The sequence below is a fragment of the Perognathus longimembris genome, chromosome 11 (genome assembly GCF_023159225.1).
Source record: "Perognathus longimembris pacificus isolate PPM17 chromosome 11, ASM2315922v1, whole genome shotgun sequence".
Taxonomy (NCBI): domain Eukaryota; kingdom Metazoa; phylum Chordata; class Mammalia; order Rodentia; family Heteromyidae; genus Perognathus; species Perognathus longimembris.
The window spans coordinates 39532024-39555024 of NC_063171.1; the positions used below are offsets into that span (position 1 = coordinate 39532024).

General features: G+C 45.7%; 3 protein-coding genes across 6 annotated transcripts in view; 1 reads left to right on the forward strand and 2 right to left on the reverse strand.

Moving 5' to 3' along the window:
• Positions 1-173: 173 nt before the first annotated feature.
• Pmf1 (polyamine modulated factor 1) lies at positions 174-17264 on the reverse strand. 2 transcript variants are annotated; one of them, XM_048356495.1, is made up of 5 exons: positions 16196-17264; positions 7100-7205; positions 4236-4336; positions 3118-3313; positions 174-1039 (listed from the first exon to the last, which is right to left on the reverse strand). In XM_048356495.1, exons 1-5 carry the CDS (start codon positions 16351-16353, stop codon positions 986-988), a joined length of 615 nt encoding a protein of 204 aa, XP_048212452.1. In that variant the 5' UTR covers positions 16354-17264; the 3' UTR covers positions 174-985. The 2 variants fall into 2 exon arrangements, with proteins under 2 accessions (XP_048212452.1, XP_048212453.1); XM_048356496.1 differs by having other exon boundaries at positions 3114-3313.
• Positions 17265-17993: 729 nt separating this feature from the next.
• Slc25a44 (solute carrier family 25 member 44) overlaps positions 17994-23001 on the reverse strand; it is a 16191-nt gene continuing 11183 nt past the window's right edge. The window contains exons 3-4 of one of the 3 annotated variants that reach the window (XM_048356494.1): positions 20953-21080; positions 17994-19400 (exon numbers count right to left, since the gene is read on the reverse strand). In XM_048356494.1, the coding sequence (XP_048212451.1) occupies positions 19209-19400; positions 20953-21080 (320 nt within the window). In that variant the 3' untranslated portion in view covers positions 17994-19208. The remainder of the gene's footprint in view (positions 19401-20952; positions 21081-23001) is intronic. The other 2 variants (XM_048356493.1, XR_007212477.1) reach the window with 2 other exon arrangements.
• LOC125359763 (60S ribosomal protein L23a-like) lies at positions 22240-22624 on the forward strand. Its single transcript, XM_048357655.1, has one exon. The coding sequence runs from the start codon at positions 22253-22255 to the stop codon at positions 22622-22624; it is 372 nt and encodes a 123-aa protein (XP_048213612.1). The 5' UTR covers positions 22240-22252.

A 23001-nucleotide genomic window follows, 5' to 3' on the forward strand; every position in this document is an offset into this window, starting at 1 on the left:
AACCAGAAAACTGGAAATGGCTCAAGTGGTAGAGTGCTAGCCTTGAGCTCAAGAGCACCAGGGACGGTGCCCAGGCCAAGTCCAAGCCCCATGACCAACAAAAAACAATAATGAAAAAATTACCCAAATTGGAGCCCATCTCCTCTAGGAAGCACCATCTAGCTTCATGCCTAGCTTTTCTGAAGTGCCCCCTATGCAAAACCCCGAGTAAGGCTCACTGTGGATACTTTCCCAGAATTAATCCAAATAGCAAGAAGGGCAGGGTGGGTTGGAAAGAGTGATGCCCGTGGCTGGTTGTTCTGACCTCAAGAAATGCAAGGGTCCTGTTTTCTGACCTGCTGCCCTCTGCACATGACCAGATACAGTCCTAGGCCCTAGCCTACTCCAGCCCAGAGGCTCCCGGGGCACTGGAGCTGAGGCCTTGACCTTGGCCAAGAGCTTGGGAGCCCAGGAGTGGTCTTGGCACAGGAAGCCTGGCGAGAAAGCATCCTCACAGATTACACAGATTATAGTGTACTGGAGGAAGTTTATTTAAAGATGTGGGGAGAACATGGCAGGGCCCTTGGGCTGGCCAGTAAGGGGGCAATCAGTGGAGGTTGAAAACACATTCTTCAGGCCAGACCAGGGAGGGTGTATGTATGTGTGTGTGTGGGGGGGGGGGGGAGTGCTGGCCACACCTAGAGAAGAGAAAGCTTGGTACCCCGTACCCCACCTCACCCCCAGTGGGAGAACTGGCTACAGGCTTTCAGGTGGAAGAAAATAGAAGGAATCTTAAGGTAGTTGGGTGTGCGGGTCCATGGGAGCCCCATAGGTTCAGTGGCAGTAGGTGGGGGGGGGGGGGCGCTGCTCCAGCCTAGTCCTCCATTACTGCCCGGGGACTGGCACCATTTCAGCTATTCTCAAAAGGCAGCCTGCCCAGGCCCAGAATGCTGACCACAGGCCCTCGACCTTGACTGCCCTCTGCTTGGGGTTCGCTGTCTCCTCCTCACTCAGGCTCTCTCAGTACATCCAGCAGCTCCCTCCGTTCTCTGTGTAGGGCCTGAAACCAATGAGAGAATAGACAGACTGAGCACGAGGAAACTAACGTTGTCTGCTCAGAGCCTAATTCCACCTAAGCTTTCCCAGTACAATGTGGCTCCTGTCACTAGTTCAGCAGGGTATGTCAAGACAAAGGCATACGGGGACTCCCCGCCACTCAGCACACATACACAGCAACTGGGGTACCATGGTCACCTAGGATGAGCTCTCCAGAACAGAGCCCATTTTCTTTTTTTTTTTTTTCCTAGTCAAAATCACACTTTATTTAGCAATTTGAAAATCTGTCCTTTCCAGTGGTTCAGGTGAAGGTGTGTATTTGTTCATGATCATGCGTTTGGGGTTATGTGTCTCTGTATGGGCAAGTGGATGTGTCTAAAACCACTTGTATTCTTTAGTCATTACAACTCCAGTTTCATATTTAAAGCCTTATTCTTCTAACAATGCTCACATCTGAATTTTTAAAAAATATCCAAGTCTGACATTCTCCTCTTCCAAGTCTTCCTCCCTCCCATCCTCTTCAGCCTCCATTAATGAAATGCCATCTCGTTAGAGATTCCCAGCATTCATTCTGCCTGAGAATCTGGCATTATGCCCCTTGACCTCTCCCCTCTGCTGGAGGGGCTTCTTTGGAGAGATGGGGGTTGGGAGGTCTTGGCAGTTTCTCTTCAGAGTTGAGCATTGTCACTTGGACATGCCTCTTCTTGAGGCTCAGGTGCTATAACTTTGTTCTCTCCTGGATCCACAAAAGCAGGAAGTTGAAGGTCTTGGCTCTCCAGAACAGAGCCCATTTTCAACAAGAGTTCCCAAAGCGGCCCCAGATCCAGCTAGTATCTCCTAAGTGGATCAGCTAGGATTATGAGTGTGAACTGCTAACTGGTCTTGTGAAGAGAGACCAGGAAGAATCTGTGGAGCATGCATTTGGAGGGAACAGGAAGGTCTGCTCCAGAGTGGCTGCAGATTAGCCCACTGAATGGATTTGGCAGTAGTGTTACCACTGGAAGCTCCTCCTGGAACTGAACTTGGATCAATAAACCATCCTGTCACCCTGGCCACAGGTGCTACCTGTCCTTCATGGGATTACACCCTCCCCTTCCATCCAGTCACTTGAGGTCATATTCAGAAATTAGGGCTAGCCTAAAAGAGCACACTTGCTGCTGGAGGATGTTTTGGATGTCCAGAGGGCTCTACAAGTCATGTCTTTTTTTTTTAAATTAAATTTTATTGACAAGGTGATATGTGGAGGGGGTACAGTTACATAATAAGGTAATGAGTACATCTCTTGTTATATTTGTTACACCCTCCCTCATTTTTCTTTCCCTTCCCTATTCCCTAGTTCAGGTAAGCATATATATGATATCCAGTATACCAAAATCATATACAGTAACCACATGGGGTACGCCAAAGGAAATTCACCTAGAAAATTAAACATAACGACAACAATAGAATCCTCCTGGGGCTGGGGATATGGCCTAGTGGCAAGAGTGCTTGCCTCGTATACATGAGGCCCTGGGTTCGATTCCCCAGCACCACATATACAGAAAATGGCCAGAAGTGGCTCTGTGGCTCAAGTGGCAGAGTGCTAGCCTTGAATAAGAAGAAGCCAGGGACAGTGCTCAGGCCCTGAGTCCAAGCCCCAGGACTGGCCAAAAAAAGAAAAAAAATATTAAAAACAAAAACAATAGAATCCTCCTGTGTCCTTCTCTTGGAGTTCTTTTTGCTTATCCTCAATCTTATTCTACAAGTAATTCTAATGAGCGTGCTTTAAAAGTCCTGGCCATGTTTACATGGGGCACCACTGGATGAAGAGGGCTGAGATGAGGAAGCCATTACTTTGGGCAAAACCCCTTCTCCTCCCTGGACCTCAGTGGCTGCAGCAGAGCAGGCTGGAAGGGGGATGATCCAGGCAGCCTGTCTGCTGAGGTCAAGGATGGCACACAACAGACAGAGGTGATACATGACTGTTACTGTGGGCAGACCTCCTCCTCCCTGCAGGATCCTGCAGAGGAGAAGCTACAAATTTGGGGATCTCTGAGGGCTTGTCAGAAACCAAAGGGAAAGCAAACAGGACTCCATACTTGCCTGCCAGGCCTGCTGTCGGGCTTTGACCAGCTGCTGCAGTTCCTCCACCTGCCTGCGCCCAGCCAGGACAGTGTCGGCCAGCTCCTTGTTCTTGGCTTTCTGTTTCTGCACCTGGCGCTGCAGGGTGTTGCGTTGTTGCAGGAAGTAGGGTGCCAAGGCACTGCACAGGTCTTTCTCTGGGATCCCACTGGGGCGCCTTGGGGTGGGCACATGGGACCCAGGAGACAAAGGGAGGGACACTTCCAAATCCAATCATTCCTACCTCCAGTCTCAACTTGAGCTGCCTGTCAAGGCCTCTCCCGGGAACATTCTCACCTCCTAAAACCTGTTTCTGTGGGTGGTGCTCTCCTCCACGCCTCAGCTGCATTGGCTGGGCATCCCGCCCCCCCCCCCCCCCCGCCCCCAGCCTGTTCACTCATGCTTCTTTCTACCCCGCCTTCTCTTCCCTTCCACATATGCCCCATCTCCAATACCCTAGAGCTAGGGGCGGTTTTCCATCCTCCCCCACTGTTCTCGGGACCATGTGCTGTGCTGGTCTATCAGATTGTGAGCTGGAAGGGTTAGGATGAGGCAGGATGAACCTACCAAGATGGGGTGGCTCCTGACAGAGCCTGGACCCCGGGAGGCCCTAGAAAGTGATGGCAGATATGAGAAGATAAGGAAATTTGGGTCCAAGGAGGTAAGATGTATACAGGGAGTAGATGCCACTGTTTTCTAAAAATTCTTTTTCAGTTGTAAAATTTCATTTTCTTTTAAGTTTGAGATCAGGACTCGAACTCGGTTCTTGATGCTTTCTCTCACTGGCTGCCAGTCTACCAACTGAGCCACGCCTCCAACCCCCAAACTTCATTTTCTAGCTAGGATTGTAGGCGTGAGCCACCAGCACCAGCTTCTTTCTTCCTCTGAGACAGGGTCTCACTATGTTTGAGGCCAGGGTGGCCGCAAACATGCCTGCCTCAGCCTCTCAAGTAGAGGGATTACAGGTGGACACCACCACATACCTGGCTCAAAGCGCTCTTTTTCAGGACCCAAAAGCTAGTATTTCATAAGTGAATCAGCCTTAGTCTCCAAAAAGTTGTCTCTTCCTTATCCTGCAACTTCCCCTCCCCTATTCTCACCAGGCTGGTCCCTTGTGGTCTTTGCCTTCTTCCACAATTTTGTCCAAGGAATTCAAGACAGCTTCTAGGTTCCCTTCCTCTTTGATTTCTGAGATTTCCTCCTGAAGAGAAAGAAGGAAAGAGCTATAATAATACTAGACAAGACTATAGTGGAAATATGTGAAACTGCTAACAGCAACTTAGATTTTGGCTAGTTTCTATTTACTTTCCAAATCATCCCTATTTTTCTGAAATGTGTAGCTTTTATAATTAATAAAATACTCTGATATGAAGAAATTAGATCTAAAATACACTGGGATATGAAAAATTATACAGAATTCTAGATACTCACATACAGTGAGACCAAAGGAGGATACTCAGGAGAGAAATAGAGAGGTGCAATGCCTTGTGTCTCTTCATATTTATATAAAATTATATATCTATGTCTCAAAACAAACTCCAAGGTATGGAAACAAGAGAGCTCTCTTTTGAAAAAAATTAATTTTTTGAAGATTCTGTCTTCTTTTCTTTATGTATGGCATATGCAAGTGTACCTCTTCGGGGGGGCACAGAACTCAAGGGGAAAAAGGTGACAAAGTGCAGCAGTGGAGCACACTGGCTGCAGTGGATATTGATGAAAGTGAACTATGCAACTGGTGGGTGGAGATGGGAGGGAAGGAATAGGAGAATGAGGGAACGGATGACACTGTGTGAAAGGAAATGTACTTATTACCTGACTTATGTAAAGGTAATCCCACTGTATATCACCTCCAAAACAATAAATTAGAAAAAAGAAAATATAAAACAGGAAACATTTAAAAAGAGCCAGCTTTGTTGCCAGCCCATTATTTCTAGAAGCTGCAGAGTTCCTCTTGACTTTGCTAATTCCACATATTGACAGCCTATCCTGGAGTGACAGCACAGGGGTCTGACTTTCTCTTTTTTGCCAGTCCTGGGCCTTGGACTCAGGGCCTGAGCACTGTCCCTGGCTTCCTTTTGCTCAAGGCTAGCATTCTACCACTTAAGCCATAGCGCCACTTCTGGCTTTTTCTGTTTATTTGGTGCTGAGGAATCGAATCGGAGGCTTCATGCATACTAGGTAAGCAAGCACTCTACTGTTAAGCCTCATTCCCAGCCCCCCAAAATATATAACCTTACTGTTATTATTATTAAGGTATTAAGGTCTGTCCCTTAGCTTTTCTGCTCAAGGATGACCCTATACCACTTGAGCCACAACTTCATTTCTACATTTCTACTAGTTTTGTTTTGTTTTTTCCCCAGTCCCGGGGCTTGAACTCAGGGCCTGAGCACTGTCCCTGGCTGCTTTTTTGCTCAAGGCTAGCACTCTACCACTTGAGCCACAGTGCCACTTCTGGCTCTTTTCTATATATGTGGTGCTTTTTTTTTTCTATATATGTGGGCTTCATATATACGAGGCAATCACTTTACCACTAGGTCATATTCCCGGCCCTACTTCTAGCTTTTAATTAGAGTCTCACAGACTTTTCTGCCTAGGCTTAGCTTCAAACCATGATTTTCAGCCTCCTGAGTAGCTAGGATTACAGGTGTCAGCCACTAGCATATAGTTTTTTTTTTCTTGCTGTGGATGGAACCCAGGACCTATGTCACATATGCTAGGCAAGCTCTCTAGCTCTGTACCACTGAGCTGCATTCCAAGACTTTATGTCCTTGGGTTTTTGTGGTGTTTTTTTTTTTTTTTGGGGGGGGGGGTTGGTGCTAGTCCTAGGGGCCTAATAAATTCAAGGCCTCGGGCTGGGAATATAGCCTAGTGGCAAGAGTGCTTGACTCATATACATGTAGCCCTGGGTTCGATTCCCCATGCACCACATATGTAGAAAATGGCCAGAAGTGGCGCTGTGGCTCAAGTGGCAGAGTGCTATCCTTGAGCAAAGAGAAGCCAGGGACAGTGCTCAGGCCCTGAGTCCAAGGCCCAGGACTGGCAAAAAAATAAAATAAAAAATAAATTCAAGGCCTCAGCACTGTTCCTGAGTCTTTTTTAAAATATAATTTTATTGTTATTATTAAGGTGTTGTACAGAGGGGTTACTATTTCATAAGTCAGGTAATGAGTACATTTCTTTTTAAAAAATTTTTATTGTCAAGGTGATGTACAGAGGGGGTACAGTTATATAATAAGGTAGTGAGTATATTTCTTGTCATATTTGTTATACCCTCCCTCATTTTTCTTTCCCTTCTCTAGCTCAGATAAGCATATATACAATATCCAGAGTACATTTCTTTTGGACAATGTTACCCCTTCGTTTGCATTCCCCCAGTTACTTCCTCCTATCCCCGCACACAGTACCTGCACAGTACCTGAGCTTTTTTCTTCAAAGCTAGTGCTTCACCATTTGAGCCATGGCTGTTTCTAGCTTTTTTGGTAGCTAATTGGAGTTAAGACTCTCAGACTTTCCTGCCTACACTGGCTTCAAACCATGCTCCTTAGATCTCAGCTTACTGTGTAGCTAGGATTACAGATGTGAGCCACCAGTACCCAGCTTGTGTCCTTCTTTATATTCATAGTTTATTTGATTTATTAAATGGCTAGTCTATACTAGACATTGTCCTAGGAGTTTGAGATATAAAGATGAGTAAGAACCTGTCTTTCCCTTACTGAACTCTTACTTATGCAGTCTAGTGGAGCAGACAGCAAATAAACACATAATTATAATATATGACGATGAGAGCAGGGGGCACTCAAGATACCCATGTTACTTGGAAGGGAGGGATGATTGATGCTACAGCCTGCTGGAAATATAGGACAGTCCTAGTTGCTGAAAAGAGTTGAGTCACTAACTTCAAGGGACTGAAAATCTAGGGATAAAACCTAAGTCAATGGTACCTTTTGAGCTTCTTGCAACTCACCCGGATAGATGTCTGCAACTGAGTTATAAACTTGTCATAGATTCGCTGTGTCATCTCAGGCTGCAACTGGTAGAAGTGTTTGTAACAGTCAGTGAATCTCTCGTAGCTAGAGGGAAGGAGAAGGCAGATGTGGGGAGGGCCAGGGACATAGCAGTTGTCAGGTTACTGGGTACCTATGTATCTTAGCATAGGATTCAAGCTTTGTACACTTCGTGGTCCTGGCTAATGAAATGGATGCAAATTTCCCATCTGTATTGTCACAGGATGGTTCACCCCACCACCAGTGCCCCATTCCCTTTGTCAATACTCTCAGCTGTGCCCTTTTCAGTTCAGGAGTTTACCCTTTAAAACTGGGTCATGGTGACCAGCTGCAGTGACATGCAATGTACTCTTCTATCTACTGGAGAGGCTGACGCAGGAGGGTCACTTGGGTCCAGAAGTTTGAGACTAGCTTGGGTAACATGGGAGTATGTATGGGAAACAGTAGATCATAATTGTCATTATACTGTATCTATCTATCTATCCATCCATCCATCCATCCATCAATCCATCCATCCTGTCGTTTTTGAGGCAAGGTTTCACTATGTAGGCCAGGTTGGTCCCTCGCATTCTCTTCATGAAGCCCAGGCTGGTCTTAAACTCCCGATACTCCTGCTTCAGCCTCCTGAGTGCTGGGATTACAGACGTGTACCATGATACCCAGTTTAGCCATAGTTCATAACTGGGTGGTACATAAAAATGCCAGGAACATGTTCTTTTACAACACAGTTAATAGCCTCACCACCAAGTTTTGTGTGTTTTTATTGTTTTGTGTTTGTGTTACTAGGAAAGACAGATGGCAGCAAACACAGAAGTTCACATGAAGATGGTAATCACCACTGTACAGTGCTTTGAAGGCTCGAGATTATGGGGATAATGGAGGGTACCAAAAGGTTCATCTTAAGTTGCATGGCAGGAAGTAGTCTTGGTGACCTCTCATGACCTCCATCATGAAGTATCCAAAGAACAATTCAAAGGACAGTTCTGGGCATCCTTTCAACCTGTAGCAGAGTCCCAGATATCTTGTTTTGCTGCTGGCTCCACCAGCCACGCAGTCTGTGGCTACAGGGAGGAATGTGGAGGGACATATGATGCCTGTCCTGCTGGGGCTGGAATTGAAACTGGGTAATTGTGGCTCAGACACCAGAGATCCTGTTTCTTCTTCCAGCCCACTGGGGAAGTGGAGGGTCCATGCTAGGCACATCTTTCCTCAGGCCTCTGGCAGGGGATAAGACTCAGAGCAGCAGGGGTGAAGCAGACTGCCCTATCACTGCTATGAACTCTTGTGAGGCGTTCCTTAGTTTGAGAATTCAGTGAAAGTGAAGGGCTCAGAAACAGGCACATTCACACAAATAAACAAGATGGGAACATATATCGAATAGAACCATGTGATTTAAGTAAAGAAAGAAAGTTTGTCAGCTAGACTGGGGTCCAAAGTGATTCTTCCTTGTCAACCAAAGCAGATATGGGAATGTTTTGAATGTCCTGTAGACTTCTTGAAAAATACATTCAGGGAGGAGGAAAGCAATATGTTTTGGAAAACATTTGTAACTATTTATTGCCCAAGTACAAAATGTTTTGTTTTGTTTTTAATTTTTTGCCAGTCCTGGGGCTTGAATTCGGCCTGGGCACTGTCCCTGGCTTCTTTTTGCTCAAGGCTAGCACTCTACCACTTGAGCCTCAGTGCCACTTCCGGCTTTTTCTGTTTATGTGGTGCTGAGGAATTGAACCCAGGGCTTCATGCATGCAAGGCAAGCACTCTACCACTCTACCATATTCCCAGCCCCAAAATGTTATCTTCTCATGAAAGCTGTAGGAATCTTGTGGACTTCTACAATGTCGCTGGACTCTCTGGGATACTCAGGGGAGTGGTAGAGGCACACAGGACACTGTCCATTAGACAAGGGACCCCCTTAGACTGAAGTGAGACCTAGTCTTCCAGGCCTGCCCCACTCCCAGCTACCTCTCCCACCCTAGACCTCAGGTCCCAGGGCCCAGAATGCTTAGACAGCACAGTCCTCCTCCAGGGACCACCCTATGGTCTGTTCCTGTGCTCTTCTTCACCCCATGATAAAACAGGTTCTTGGCTTTGGCCTTCTGAGGGTACACAGGTGGCCACTCAGCTGTACTAGTCCTTAGGAGAAACCACTTGTCCTTTGCTTAGGTCCAATGACCTTTACTAACTCAATGACTTTGTCAACAACTTTATTTCTATAAGCCTCAGTTCCTCCTCTGTCAAATAGGGAGAATAACTATATCTGTAGCTCACAAAGTTCCTGTAAGCTTTACATCACATTACATTTATAAAGTAGCTACTATACAGCCTAGCACTTTGAAACGTTCCATATTAGCTACAATTATCAGAACTATTTTCACAATAATAGCCCTCAACAAACCCTCAAAGGTATAATGCCCTACTCTGTGGGCATTGGTGGCTCACACCTGTAACCCTAGCTATTTGGTAGACTGAGAGCAAGAGCATTGCATTTCAAGACCAGGCTTGGCAAGAAAGTTCATGATACCCTATCTCAAAAATAACCACCAAAAGCTGGGCACTGGTGGTTCATGTCTGTAATCCTAGCTATTCAGGAGGCTGACAGGGACTGGGGATATGGCCTAGTGGCAAGAGTGCTTGCCTTGTATACATGAAGCCCTGGGTTCAATTCCTCAGCACCACATATATAGAAAAGGCCAGAAGTGGTGCTGTGGCTCAAGTGGTAGAGTGCTACCCTTGAGCAAAAAGAAGCCAGGGACAGTGCTCAGGCCCTGAGACCAAGCCCCAGGATGAGAGAGAGAGAGAGAGAGAGAGAGAGAGAGAGAGAGAGAGAGAGAGAGAGAGAGAGAGAGAGAGAGAGAACCTCAGGAGGCTGACATCTGAAGATTGCAGTTCAAAGCCAGCTGAGGCAGATAGATCTGGAACTCCTATCACCAATTAACTAGCAAAAAGCCAGAAGAGAAGATATGGCTCAAGTAGAGCACTAGCAGTGAGTGAAAATGCTGAGAGCTCAAGGCCCTCATTTCAAGCCCGTCCTAGCTCACACACATACACACACACACACATACCACACAGTCATATCACTAAAATTTAAAACTGAGGGCTGGGGATATAGCCTAGTGGCAAGAGTGCCTGCCTCGGATACACGAGGCCCTAGGTTCGATTCCCCAGCACCACATATACAGAAAACGGCCAGAAGCGGCGCTGTGGCTCAAGTGGCAGAGTGCTAGCCTTGAGCGGGAAGAAGCCAGGGACAGTGCTCAGGCCCTGAGTCCAAGGCCCAGGACTGGCCAAAAAAAAAAATAAATAAATAAATAAATAAATAAAAATTAAAACTGAAACAACCATGTAACAACATTAACTGATTGTAGTCCTTTTTTTTTTTTTTTTGGTCAGTTGTGAGGCTTGGACTCAGGGCCTGGGTGCTGTTCCTGAGCTCTTTTGCCACTTTGAGCCACAGCTTCACTTTGTTTTCTGGTGGTTAATTGGAGGCAAGAGTCTCATGGATTTTCCTGCCTGGGCTGGCTTTGAACTGTGATGCTCAGATCTCAGCCTCCTGAGTAGCTAAGACTCCAGGTGGGTGCCACCAGTGCCTGGCTTCATTATTTTCTCTTGGACCCCCGCCCCCCCCCTTTTTTGTCTGTGCTGGCACCAGAAGTTGAACTTATTCTCACTCAGTCTTTTCACTTATGACTGGTGAGCCACAGCTCCAGTCCCTTTTAGGCAGTTTATTTTCAAGACAGATTCTTGCTTTATGTGATCCACTTATTTGTACTTTCCTCTGTTGCTGGAATAACAAGTGCCATCTTGCCCAGCCATTGGTTGAGATAAGTTTCTTGAACTTTTTTTTTTTTTTTTTTTTATGGGTCCTGGGGCTTGAATGCAGGGCCAGGGCTCTGTCCCTGAGCCTCTCCATGCTCAAGGCTAGCACTCTACCACTTGAGCCACAGTGCCACTTCCTTTTCTGTTTAAGTGGTATTAAGGAATCGAACCCAAGGCTTCATGCATGCTAGGCAAGCACTCTACCACTAAGCCACATTCCCAGCCAAGTTTCTTGAACTTTTATGCCTAGGCTGTTTTTGAACCACATTTTCCATATCTCTACTTCCTAAGATTACAGGCTTGAGTGATCATACTCAAGTTTAAGTTTCTTTGAAACATTATGTATTATTTGGGAAACCTTCTAAAAAATCTTTTTTTTGGGAGGAGGGGAAGGTTTCTAGTCCCAGGGCTTGAACTCACAGGCCTGGGGCTATTTCTGAGCTTTTTTGCTCAAGGGCTATTTCTGAGCGTTTTTGCTCAAGGCTAGTGTTGTTCTACTAGAGCCATACTTCCAATTCTTGCTTTTTGGTCACTAATTGGAGATAAGAGACTCATAATCTTTCCTGCCTGGCCTGGCTTTGAACCATGATCCTTAGATTTTAGCTTCCTAAGTAGCTGGGATTACAGGTGTGAGTCACTGGCACATGACCTCACTTCTAGCTTTCTTTTTCTTTTTCTTTTTTTTTTTTTTTGGCCAGTCCTGGGCCTTGGATTTAGGGCCTGAGCACTGTCCCTGGCTTCTTTTTGCTCAAGGCCAGCACTCTACCACTTGAGCCACAGCGCTTCATGTATACGAGGCATGCACTCTTGCCACTAGGCCATATTCCCAGCCTCACTTCTAGCTTTTTGCTGGCTAATTTGGAGATAAGAGTCTCACAGACTTCCCTGCCTAGGCTGGCTTCTCCTCAGAACTCAGCCTCCTGAGCAGCTGGGATTACCAGTATGAGCCACTGGCACTCAACCCTTCATTGTTTTTGAACTCACTGCAAAATCACTTTACTTACTGCAATAAAAATGCACTATAGGAATGCCATCACTCAGAAGCTGAGGCAGAAAGATAGTAAGAACAGCCTGGACTAGATAGCAAGTTCAAGATCAACCTGGGCTATATAATGTCACACCCTCCCCCCCCCCAAAAAAAATATACTCTTCCAGGGGCTATTGGCTCACACCTGTAATCCTAGCTACTCAGGAGGTTGAGATCCGAGGATCAAGATTGGAAACCAATCTGTGAGACTCTTATTTCCAATAAACTACTCAGAAAAGGCCAAAAGTAGACCTGTGGCTCAAGTGGTAGAACACTAGCCTTGAGCACAAAGAGGCTCAGGGACAGTGCCCAGGCCTCTAGGCATTTAGTTCAAGCTCTAGGTCTGGCAAAAAACCAAAACAAACAAACAAACAAAAAAAGAAAGAAAGAAAATATACTCTTTACATGACTTGTGTAACTATAACCCTCCTGTACATCACCTTTAAAACAATAAAACATTAAAAAATAAAAACAATCTGTCTATTAAAAATAAAATCAATTAAAAAAACCCTCACTGTAAGGCGGAGTGTTAGAACATGCACTGCAGCTTGAGGCAATCCCTAACACCACAAAACAACAATAAAAAACAACTAAACAACTACTTATAAGTTGAGTTATAAGTTTCATCTTTTAAAAAAATTTATCTGAGGGCTGGGGATATAGCCTAGTGGCAAGAATGCCTGCCTCGGATACACGAGGCCCTAGGTTCGATTCCCCAGCACCACATATACAGAAAACGGCCAGAAGTGGCGCTGTGGCTCAAGTGGCAGAGTGCTAGCCTTGAGCGGGAAGAAGCCAGGGACAGTGCTCAGGCCCTGAGTCCAAGGCCCAGGACTGGCCAAAAAAAAAAAAAAAAAAAAAAAATTTAGCTGAAAAACTTAAGTATACATCAAGCTTTGGCCGTTTGTCAATCTCCTGGTCTACATATGCACATAAACTGCCCATGACACCATGGAAACGTAAAATATGCTAACAAGTAAATTCATGCTCGGACATGTGGGCAGTGCTAAGGGAGCCAGGGCTGCCTTCTTCCTCCAAGGTCAGTAACTGATCCCTAACTCAACATCGGTCCCACAGACTGTCCAGAAGGCAGAAGCAACTAGCACATCTTTCCTAATAAAGGAGAGGGGCTGAGAAGGTTGAATACAAACTTATTTTACAAAAATCAGAAGTTTTCTAAATGATCAGTCACTAACTTAAAAAAAAAGAGAAAATTCACAATAGCAACAAAAGCTATGAAGAATTGGTAGTGAACTAATAAAGAATGTATAGGGTGGGTACAGTGATACATATTTGTAACCTCAGATGAGGCAGGTGGATTGACACCTGGAAGCCACCCAGGTTAGTTACATAGTGAGACCCTGTCTCAAAAAACTAAGTCCCTTACAAAGACTACCTTCTCAAAATGACTGAAAGATATAAAGACAACTTAAGTGGAAAGATCCTACCACTTACTTCTGTGGTTGAGTGCTGCTACTGTAGAAGACACCAGCCTTCTCAACTCTGATTCATATACTCTCCTAGCCTAAATCATAGCTGAATGTTTTAAGGAAATAAAACATCCAAAAGTTTATGAGGACCAGTGGCTCACGCCTATACTACTAGCTACTCAGGAGGCTGAGCTCTGAGGATTGCGGTTCAAAGCCAGCCCAGGCAGGAAAGTCGGTGACACTCATCTCCAATCAACCACCAGAAAACAGTGGTGCTGTGGCTCAAGTGGTAGAGCGTTTGCCTTGAGCTGAAGAGCTCAGGGACAGAGCCCAGGCTCAGAGTTCAAGCCCCAGTACTGACAAAACAAACAAAAGTGTGGCCAATTTTGAAAAGAAGACAAAAAGGAGGATTCATTGTAAACAAACATAAGGTTTCCAGGCTAGGAATGCTAGTAGTAGTGGGCTTGTGGCCTAGTGGTAGAGTGCTTGTTTAGCATGCGTGAAGCCCTTCAATTCCTCAGCACCACATATACAGAAAAGCCGGAAGTGGTGCTGTGACTCAAGTGGTAGAGTGCTAGCCTTGAGCGAAAAGAAGCCAGGGACAGTGCCCAGGCCGAATTCAAGCCCCAGGACTGGCCAAAAAAAAAGAAAAAATTAACAAAAGGTTTTCTACAAGCCTAGTTTTAGGAAGCCATATGCAGAGGCACAGATAGATCCAAAGGCACAGTGGCCAAGGCCTCTTGTCCTATGGAGAGAGGTAACATCAAGCAAGGAATGAGTGTTTAGTTGATAGTCTAGTTGAAGAAACCTAGAAAAATAAGACTGGCTTTCGACTACTACCTTAAACCTTAATCCAAAGATTTAGAGTAAAAATAAATGGTAAAATGTGAACACTGTTAGTGAAACCCTAACAGGTAGGAAGGAAGAAAAGGAGGAAGGAAAGAAGGAAGGAAGGGAGGGAGGGAGGGAGGGAGGGAGGGAGGGAGAGAGGAGAGGAAAGGAAGGAAAGAAGGCATAAAGCAAGCCAGCTGGGAGGTTAAGGAGGAAATTTTATGGTATGTTTCTTGAACTCCCCCCCCCCCCACCTTTGGAGATACTGGGGTTTGAACTCAGGGCCTCATGCTTGCTAGGCTGATGTTCTACCACTTCAACAATGCTTCCAACCCTATTTTTTGCTGCTTATTTGGAGATGGAGCCTGGGGGATTTTTCTGCACAGGCTGTTTTCAAATTAAGATACTGCAGGACTCAGCTTCCTGAGCAGCTAAGATTACAGTCATGAAGCAATGGTAGCCAGCTGATTTATTTTTATTCTTTTTTTTTTTTTTGCCAGTCCTGGGCCTTGGACTCAGGGCCTGAGCACTGTCCCTGGCTTCTTTTTTGCTCAAGGCTAGCACTCTTGCCACTTGAGCCACAGCGCCACTTCTGGCCGTTTTCTGTATATGTGGTGCTGGGGAATCGAACCCAGGGCTTCATGTATACGAGGCAGGCACTCTTGCCACTAGGCCATATCCCTAGCCCCTATTTTTATTCTTAACACTAGAAAGTCTAGAACTCCACAAAGGCAGGGATTTTATCTTTATCATGGGTGTATAGCCAGCAATTAGAAAACAGCTTGGGACATAAGTCAATGGTCAATAAATCATATCATGACTAAATGGAGGGCATATAGCTTTGTGGAAAGAGGAGAGGAAGGCAAGAAAAATAAAGAAGATTACTTGGACATCTAATGACGATATGTCATAACTGGCCTATAAAAATAATTACCATCTGGGCCATAGTGGCTCCTATCTGTAACTCTAGGTACTCAGGAGGCTGAGATCTGAGGACTGAAGTTCAAAGCCAGCCCAGGCAGGTAAGTCTGTGAGGCTCTTATCTCCAATTATCTACCAAAAAGCCCGAAGTGGAGCTGTGGCTCAAGTGGTAGTGCACCAGCCTTGAGTGAAAAACCTGAGACAACGCCCAGGCCCTGAGTTCAGGTTCCAGTATATCATTCATAAAGTTGAGAGGCAAAAAAAAATTTTTTTAGGGTAGTACGTTTAGCCTTCAGAGTCCCCCAATGCTGGAATTATTCCCCTAATAGCTAATATAGTTTTCTATGGATGAGTACTGGCCTGGGAGCCTTACTGTATATTTTGTTCAGTTAATTCTCAAAATGGCCATATAAGAAAGGTACTATTGGGGCTGGGGATACAGCCTAGTGGCAAGTGTTTGCCTCGTATACATGAAGCCCTGGGTTCAATTCCCCAGCACCACATATACAGAAAACAGCCAGAAGGGGCGCTGTGGCTCAGGTGGCAGAGTGCTAGCCTTGAGCAAAAAGAAGCCAGGGACAGTGCTCAGGCCCTGAGCCCAAGCCCCAGGACTGGCCAAAAAAAAAAAAAAAGAAAGGTACTATTGCTGCCGTGCGGCTAAAGAAGAACTGAGTGGATGGTTTTAAACCTGAATGGTATCCAGTGTCTTAGAACAAAACCAAGTTAAAATAGAATTAAAGGCTCCAACTGCAATAAAGCATACACTCGAACTGCAACGGCTATACTCGCACGGCTCTTTGTTCGGGTGAAAGCAAGGCTTTCAGGCGGAGGGAGTGACTGGACGAGTGGCGCCTGGCCAGCAGCAGGTAAACCGCGTCCGTAGGCACCGCCCGCCCGCTGAGCTAGGTGCGGGACCGCCCAGGGCAGACGGAACCGGACGGAGACCCCGCCCCACGCCGACCGGATCTCGCGGGACTTGGGCTTCAGTGGCGATAGAACGCCTTTTCTTTTCTCCGGCCCCCCCTCCTTACCTCCCAGTGGCGACCAGCTTTTGGAGAAAGGTATCCACCATGGTATCGAGGAGCTTTACCCTCGAAATGGTAGCGCCGGGTGGGTCGGATTCTGGAGGTGACTCCTCAGGCCCTTTTTCCACAGCCGCTGTTGGACTGGCGTTGCTTGCTTCAGCCATGTTGAAGTCGAACCGCCAAATCGAACTGGCCTGCCTGTCCCGCCCACCTGGCACCCTGATTGGCCGATCCTAAATTTCGGGCTCGCGATTGGGGCTAGGGTAATGTCGGTCAGGGTGCCGGAAGTGGGCAGGGCAGGGCAGCCAGTGCCACAGGGCTAGGGGAGATCAGCTGCACTGCGTTCGCAACTTCGAAAAATGTGCACAAACCGAAGCTCTGGGACTCCATAAAAACTTTTAATTACACTTTGAAGACTTCATACAGTGCAACAGTGAATGTTCGCTGCTAGTATTCACATTTATCATTTTACCAAATGAGTCTGGTTTCCATTCCCGTCCCTCAGTACTCTCGTCACGTTCCCCGTGTTGCCCAGTCTCCTGATGGCCACACCGATGCTTTCAGCTTCTTTGGTCTCCAGTTTTGAGAAGTAGCCCACCGTCCCATCCTCACCGAGACCTGCTTAAAACCCTGCCCCTAAACAAGACAAATACGGACCAGGGGTTTCCTTTAGTTTTTATACACGTCATACAAACTGTGAAGAGAGAAGACAGCGAGGAGGGAGAGAGGAAGGGGAGGAATAGGGAGAGAGAATAAAGATGGAAAACCTCTAAAGTATAAAGGATAGGATCTGGGAGGGAGAATAAGGGCATAAGACTACCTCCTGTCCATACTCTACCCAACAAGCCACACTAGGGAAAGATCTAAAGTAAGTCTCTAAAGAGAGTAGGTGTGGAGTTGGGAAAGCCAATTTTCAATGTTCTTGCTAGAGGTTGGCCCAAGTAATAAAACACTTACCTACCAAGTACAAGATGCAAGGCTCAAACCCCAATATAGCTATATATACAAAAAAAAAAAATGTCTCTAGCCAGGTGCTGGTGGCTCATGCCTATGGCTCACACCTGCAGTCCTACTCAGGAGGCTGAGATCTGGAGAATCAAGGTTCAAGGCCAGCTAGGGCACAGAAGTTCATGCCCAAATAACCAGCAGGAAGTAGGGCCAGAGGTGTGGTTCAAATGTTATGAGTGCCAGCCTATCAAGCACAAAACCCTGAGTTCAAACTCCAGTGGAGGGAAAAAAAATCTCACTGACAGAAACTTAAGGTGAGAGGAGCCATTGCTTCCATTGTATTGGTGGTTCTTAAAGTAAAGAGGTGATGAGGGACAGGGAAAATTCAGAATGATTTGTGGATTCAACCTTCTGGGGCCACAATTGGAGGACTCTCTTGACAGAGTGTAGGAAGAACAAGGGGGGGAAAATAAAGGTAATTAAAAGCGAGGAATCCTTATATAGAGAAATATGGTCTCCAGATTCTGATCTGGCCAGGATGGAAAAATATGGAGCAGCCATAAAAATATCAAGGCCTCATGGCCAGGTAGCTATCTAGCACCTTTCAAATTGGCACCATGACTTTTCCTATGGGGCGGGATCATTTAAAAGGTTTAAATTATCACCTAGGCTATGTCTAGTAGAAAGGTGCAGTTTGCCTTTACCCTTCTCATTCCATTTGCTGCAGCTCTGTGCAGCACAGGCATGGTGCAGGTTGGGGTGGGGAAGGATGAAGCAGAGAAGAACTATCTCTTAGCTCCAAAGGAGAGCGCTTCAACAGGTAATCTCGGCAGTATCAGGCTGGTAAATGCAGTGGTCCTGGTATTAGGTGACTTCCCAAACTGTTCTTTTTTGTCTTGTGAGCACAAGGTACCATGACTGAGACGACTCTTCACATCCAGGGAGAAGAAAAAAAAAATCTGGTATCTCAGAGATTCACATTGTTATTCAAAAATCTGTTGCTGTTTAAGTCTGAGTGACTGGGGTATACATGTTTGTCATGGCTGCCCAAGGCTGAGAACCTCTACTGCCCTCTCCTGGTCTTGGCTCAGCTGGATTGAGGAGAGGTGATAGGGAACACACAACCCTTTGTAGCTTTCCAAACCAACCAACCTCACTTATGAGGGTAGCGTACCAAGTCCAGTGTATCCCACTCAGCTTGATCTTCGAACTATGCCTTCCATGGTAGTAGCCATCTGGGACAAGGAAAGTCAATAGCTCATATTTTCTGAAAGTTGCCAGGACTGAAGGAGCACTGAAGGGATGCTGAAGATATAAAGAACTGGGATTGAGGAAGAAGCTACACACATTTTCCCACTTATCTGAGAAAGGGGTGGGCTCTGTCAGCAGGATTGGTGCTTTAGCAGGATTATGACAGTAGCCTGGTTCACAGATGTTTAAAAAAACACACACATAAAATAAAGTATCAACATTTCTTCCCATCCTAGTTACTCCTCCAAAGAGAGGAAGAGTGTTCTGCAGAGCCAGAAGCATTGCTGCTCCTATCCCCTGCACAAAAGTGCCTGGCAACTTGCCCCCAAGAGGCAAGGAAAAGTGGAGTAGTCCAGAGAGCAGCTCAGTTCCAAATTAAAATAAGCAAGTATACCTGATGAAGGAGAGAGCTAGGTGGCTGCTTAGTGTGGGCTACAAGCACTATAGGAAGAGCCAGTGGTGGGAAACAAACTCTATGTACAGCTCTTCCTGGAACCTCAGGGAGAGATGGAAAGGGAAGCCAGATGGGCCTGCAGGGTAGGAGTAAGGATGAGGAGGAGTCTTCAGGCCACAACTCAGTACAGGGGCTGAGTGAAGAAGTCCAGTTTAGCAGGAAAAATAAAAATAGTGAGGGCAAGTGAGCCAGGCATGGATCCTCTTCAGCAAGAGCAGTCCAACATCTCTGCCCTGTTCCAGACAGGCCACCTATCCCAGGGGCAGAGCTGGGCATGTGGTGGGAGCATTAGAGATGGCTATCTTTCCTGCTCTGCCCTCACCCAAATTAGTATGGGAAACAGCAGGGTTCTCTGCCCACCACTGGCTACCAGTGTCTTGAGTCCACCAACTCAGGACGGAGGCTGAGTTTCTTGAGGCTCTCATAGCCCACAACAATTACAATGGTAGAGGGGGTGGCGGAGATAATTCGTGCCGATAGACCTTTCATGAGGCCCCAAGGCCCCTCTTCTGCCATCAGCTGTCTGAAGGTCAAGATGATAGAGCTTTTGCCTTCAACCTGGAAGAGTCAACACAGTGAAGGACCAGTTTTAGTTACGACATTTCTGCTGAGTGTCTGTTACCTTAGGCACAAGTGGGGAGAGTTAGACTTGGGATTCAGAGGGCTAGACCTGCTTCAAAGAGATGCATGGTGACTCAGTATACACTCTGGTGCCAGACTGGCTAGGTTTGAAGTCTGCTGCCCAGCTTGCTAACAGCATAACCTTGGGTAATTTACTTTCTTTCTACCTCAGTTTCCTCGAATAAAAAACAGTGATAATAGTACCTAAGCCATGCCATGAGGTTGTTCTGAGCAAAGAAAATAATATTTAGAAATGCCCACAACAACCTGTCCTTTCCCCTTGGGTTTCCTCCCAAAGGTACTTGGGACAAGGCTCAGGAGAGAATGGAACAGACCCTGGCTCATGGAACATGCACTTTATTTACAAGCCAATCAAATGTCCATGTATTCATTTTCAAATGCTGAGGGAAGCACTCTTTCCTAGGAACAAAAATACCTGTATTTAAACTGGGCACTGGTGGCTGGCTCATGCCTGTAATCCTAGCTACTCAGAAGGCTGAGATCTGAGGATCATGGTTCAAAGTCAGCCTGGGCAGGAAAGTCTCTGAGACTCTTATCTCCAGTTAACCACCAGAAAACTGGAAGTGGAGCGGTGGCTCAAAGTGATAAGAGTTCTAGCCTTGAGCAAAAAAGCTCAGGGACAGTGGCCATGCTTTGAGTTCAAGCTCCATGACTGACCAACCAACAAAAACCCGTATTTGCTACCTATCTCCTATCTCCTGACACTTTGGTGGCAGAAAAACTCACTTGATCCTAAAACTGTTAAAGGTTCTTTGTCTTCTCTCTTCTTTTCATCATAATGCAATGACCCCATTGTCCCAAACATCTTTCTTGATCCATTTTCTTCCTAAGTTACTCAAGTTAGTCTAATGGAAAATCCAGAGACTTATGAAATTAATTACAATTAATACTTCTAATACACTGGACACAGTGATGAAAGTGAACTATACAATGTGTGAGTAGAGACTGGAGAGAGGGACTGGGAGAGAGGGAGGGAAGGAAAGACACTGTATGAAAGGAAATGTACTTGTTACCTTTCTCATGTAATTGTAATGCCTCTGTATATCATCTTTATAACAATGAGGTAAATTAAATAATTGGAAAAAATAAAAGCAGCCAGCAGTAGCTATACTTGTACCTGGAGAAAAATACTTCTAATAATCAAAACTCTGCAAAGTGAGGAAAGGGTAGTGTCCAGCCTATGCTAGCAGACTATAGAACAGGATTTCAGCAATGGCTGGAGGAAACTAGTATGAATCCCCGGAGTCTGGGCATGCAATAGGTAGAGGCATGCAAGGTAGCAGGCAGAGTATGAGAAGCACTCCAGGGGCTTCTAAGGGCTCAGCTAGTTTCTGTGAATGGTAAACACGAGGAAGGGTTTGGATAATCAGAAGAAGGCTGGGCCATGACACAAAGAGGTCTGGAGAACCTGGAGGGCCTAAAGATCATACATCTAGTGGCTTCTCTAGGAGGAAGAGGCCAGTATTACCTGCACACGAGTTCGGATGACATCCATGGGATTGGTGAGGATGGAGGCAGTGGCTGCAGCCATGGGCCCCGAGACGGCTTGAAAGACAATGTGAGGGCACTCCTTAGGACACAGGTACGAGAGCTGCTCTAGAATCCAAGGAAAGATAATGCCTCAAGACATGAGGAATCACCCATCTGCCCTCACTATGCCAGTTGCTTCTACCCATCAGCCTTTGCAACATGACAAGCCCTCGGTCCTTCACTACCTTGGACTGTACATCTTTCTCTTTGCTTCTACCTGCATCCAACAAAAATTCACATTATACATCTCAGGCCCTTTTTAGAAGTTATCTTGGTGACTTCTTGGTTACTTAAACAGGACAAGATTCCTCTGGAGAAAGGAATTCCAAAAGCTTTTTGTTTGCTAACTCTTTTTATATGATGGATAGAAAATTATTCCTGTTGGGAGTTGGTGGCTCATGTGTACAATATTAGCTATTAAGAAAGCTGAGATCCAAGGATTGAGGCTTAAAGCCAGCCTGGGCAGAAAAGTTAATGAGATTTTATCTCCAATTAACCACCAGAAAACTAGAAGTGGAGCTGTGGCTCAAAGTGGTAGAGTATTGGCCTTGAGCAAAAAAGCTCAGGGACAGTAGCCATGCCCTGAGTTCAAGCCCTATGACTGACAGACCAAAAAAAAAAAAAAGAGAAAGAAAAGCACCGACTACATATTTTCTTATGTATAATTCTGGTAGGACCCATTAAAACCATGACACTGATGGTCTCTATGGAAGGGAACTGGGTGACTATGATGGATAAAGATTCTTTACCTACTTTTGCCTATTTTGTGAATTTTGGACTGTTTTTTTGTGCTGGCTTAAACTAAGTCTCCCTTGACTTTTCTGATCATGCTAATTTTTTTTTGGTGGTTGTGGGGGGTGGTCATGGGACTTGAACTCAGGGCCTGGATGTTGTCTCTGAGCTTTTGCTCAAGGCTAGTGCTCTACTATTTTGAGCCAACCTCTACTTCCAGTTTTCTGGTGGGTAATTGGAGAAAAGAGTTTCATGGACTTTCCTGCCTGGGCTGGCTTTGAACCATGATCCTCAGATCTTAGCCTCTTGAATAGCTAGGATTACAAGTGTGAGCCACCAGCACCCTGCTAATAACTAATGTTTTATTACTTGAGCCACACTTCTACTTCTGACATTTTGCTGGCTAATTGGAGATAAGAGTCTTGAGACCATCAAGTACCAATGGCTTGTGACTGTAAGAGATCTGAGGATCTCAGTTAAAAGCCAGCCTGGGCTTTTTCACCAAGATGGCGCCGAAAGCGAAGAACGGAGCTCCGGCCCCTCCTAAAGCCAAAGCCAAGGAAAAGGCTTTGAAGGCCAAGAAAGCAGTGCTGAAAGGTGTCCACAGCTACAAAAAGAAGAAGCTACGCACTTTACTCACCTTCCGGCGGCCCAAGACACTGCGGCTCCGGAGACAGCCTAAATACCCTCGGAAGAGTGCCCCAAGGAGAAACAAGCTTGATCACTATGCTATCATCAAGTTCCCCCTGACCACTGAGTCAGCCATGAAAAAGATAGACGACAACAACACACTTGTGTTCATTGTGGATATCAAGGCCAACAAGCATCAGATCAAACAGGCTGTGAAGAAGCTCTATGACATTGATGTAGCTAATTAGGACTATAGGCACGAGCCACCAGTGCTCATGAAAGACTTGGTGAGGAAGTGATAGAAAAGGATTATTTTGTGCCTATACATCTGAAATGCCTTTGTGAAATCACTTGGTGCTATACACACTTAAATAAAATGTAAATAAATGACAGGAAAGCAAAACCAGATCTGTTGAGGAGGTGGAGCCAGGTGACTAATGGAGAGGATGAATGAGGATGAATATGTCAGATGTAATTTATTGCATGTATGAAAATGAAACAGTGAAACTTCTTGAGATTAAGAAGTGGAGCGGGTAATAAGAGGAGATAAGATTGATTGGGATACACTGTATATATGTGTGGAAATGTAATAATAAAACTCTCCTTGTATAAACTTATGTATGCT

Coding starts and splice junctions, on each gene's coding strand:
- Pmf1 (XM_048356495.1), bottom strand. CDS start 16,353: ATGGCTGAAGCAAGCAACGCCAGTCCAACAGCGGCTGTGGAAAAAGGG. Junction 7,206..16,195: donor AAGCTGGTCGCCACTGGGAG/GTAAGGAGGGGG, acceptor CCTTCCCTCTAG/CTACGAGAGATTCACTGACT. Junction 3,314..4,235: donor GACCACAAGGGACCAGCCTG/GTGAGAATAGGG, acceptor GCCCACCCCAAG/GCGCCCCAGTGGGATCCCAG.
- LOC125359763 (XM_048357655.1), top strand. CDS start 22,253: ATGGCGCCGAAAGCGAAGAACGGAGCTCCGGCCCCTCCTAAAGCCAAA.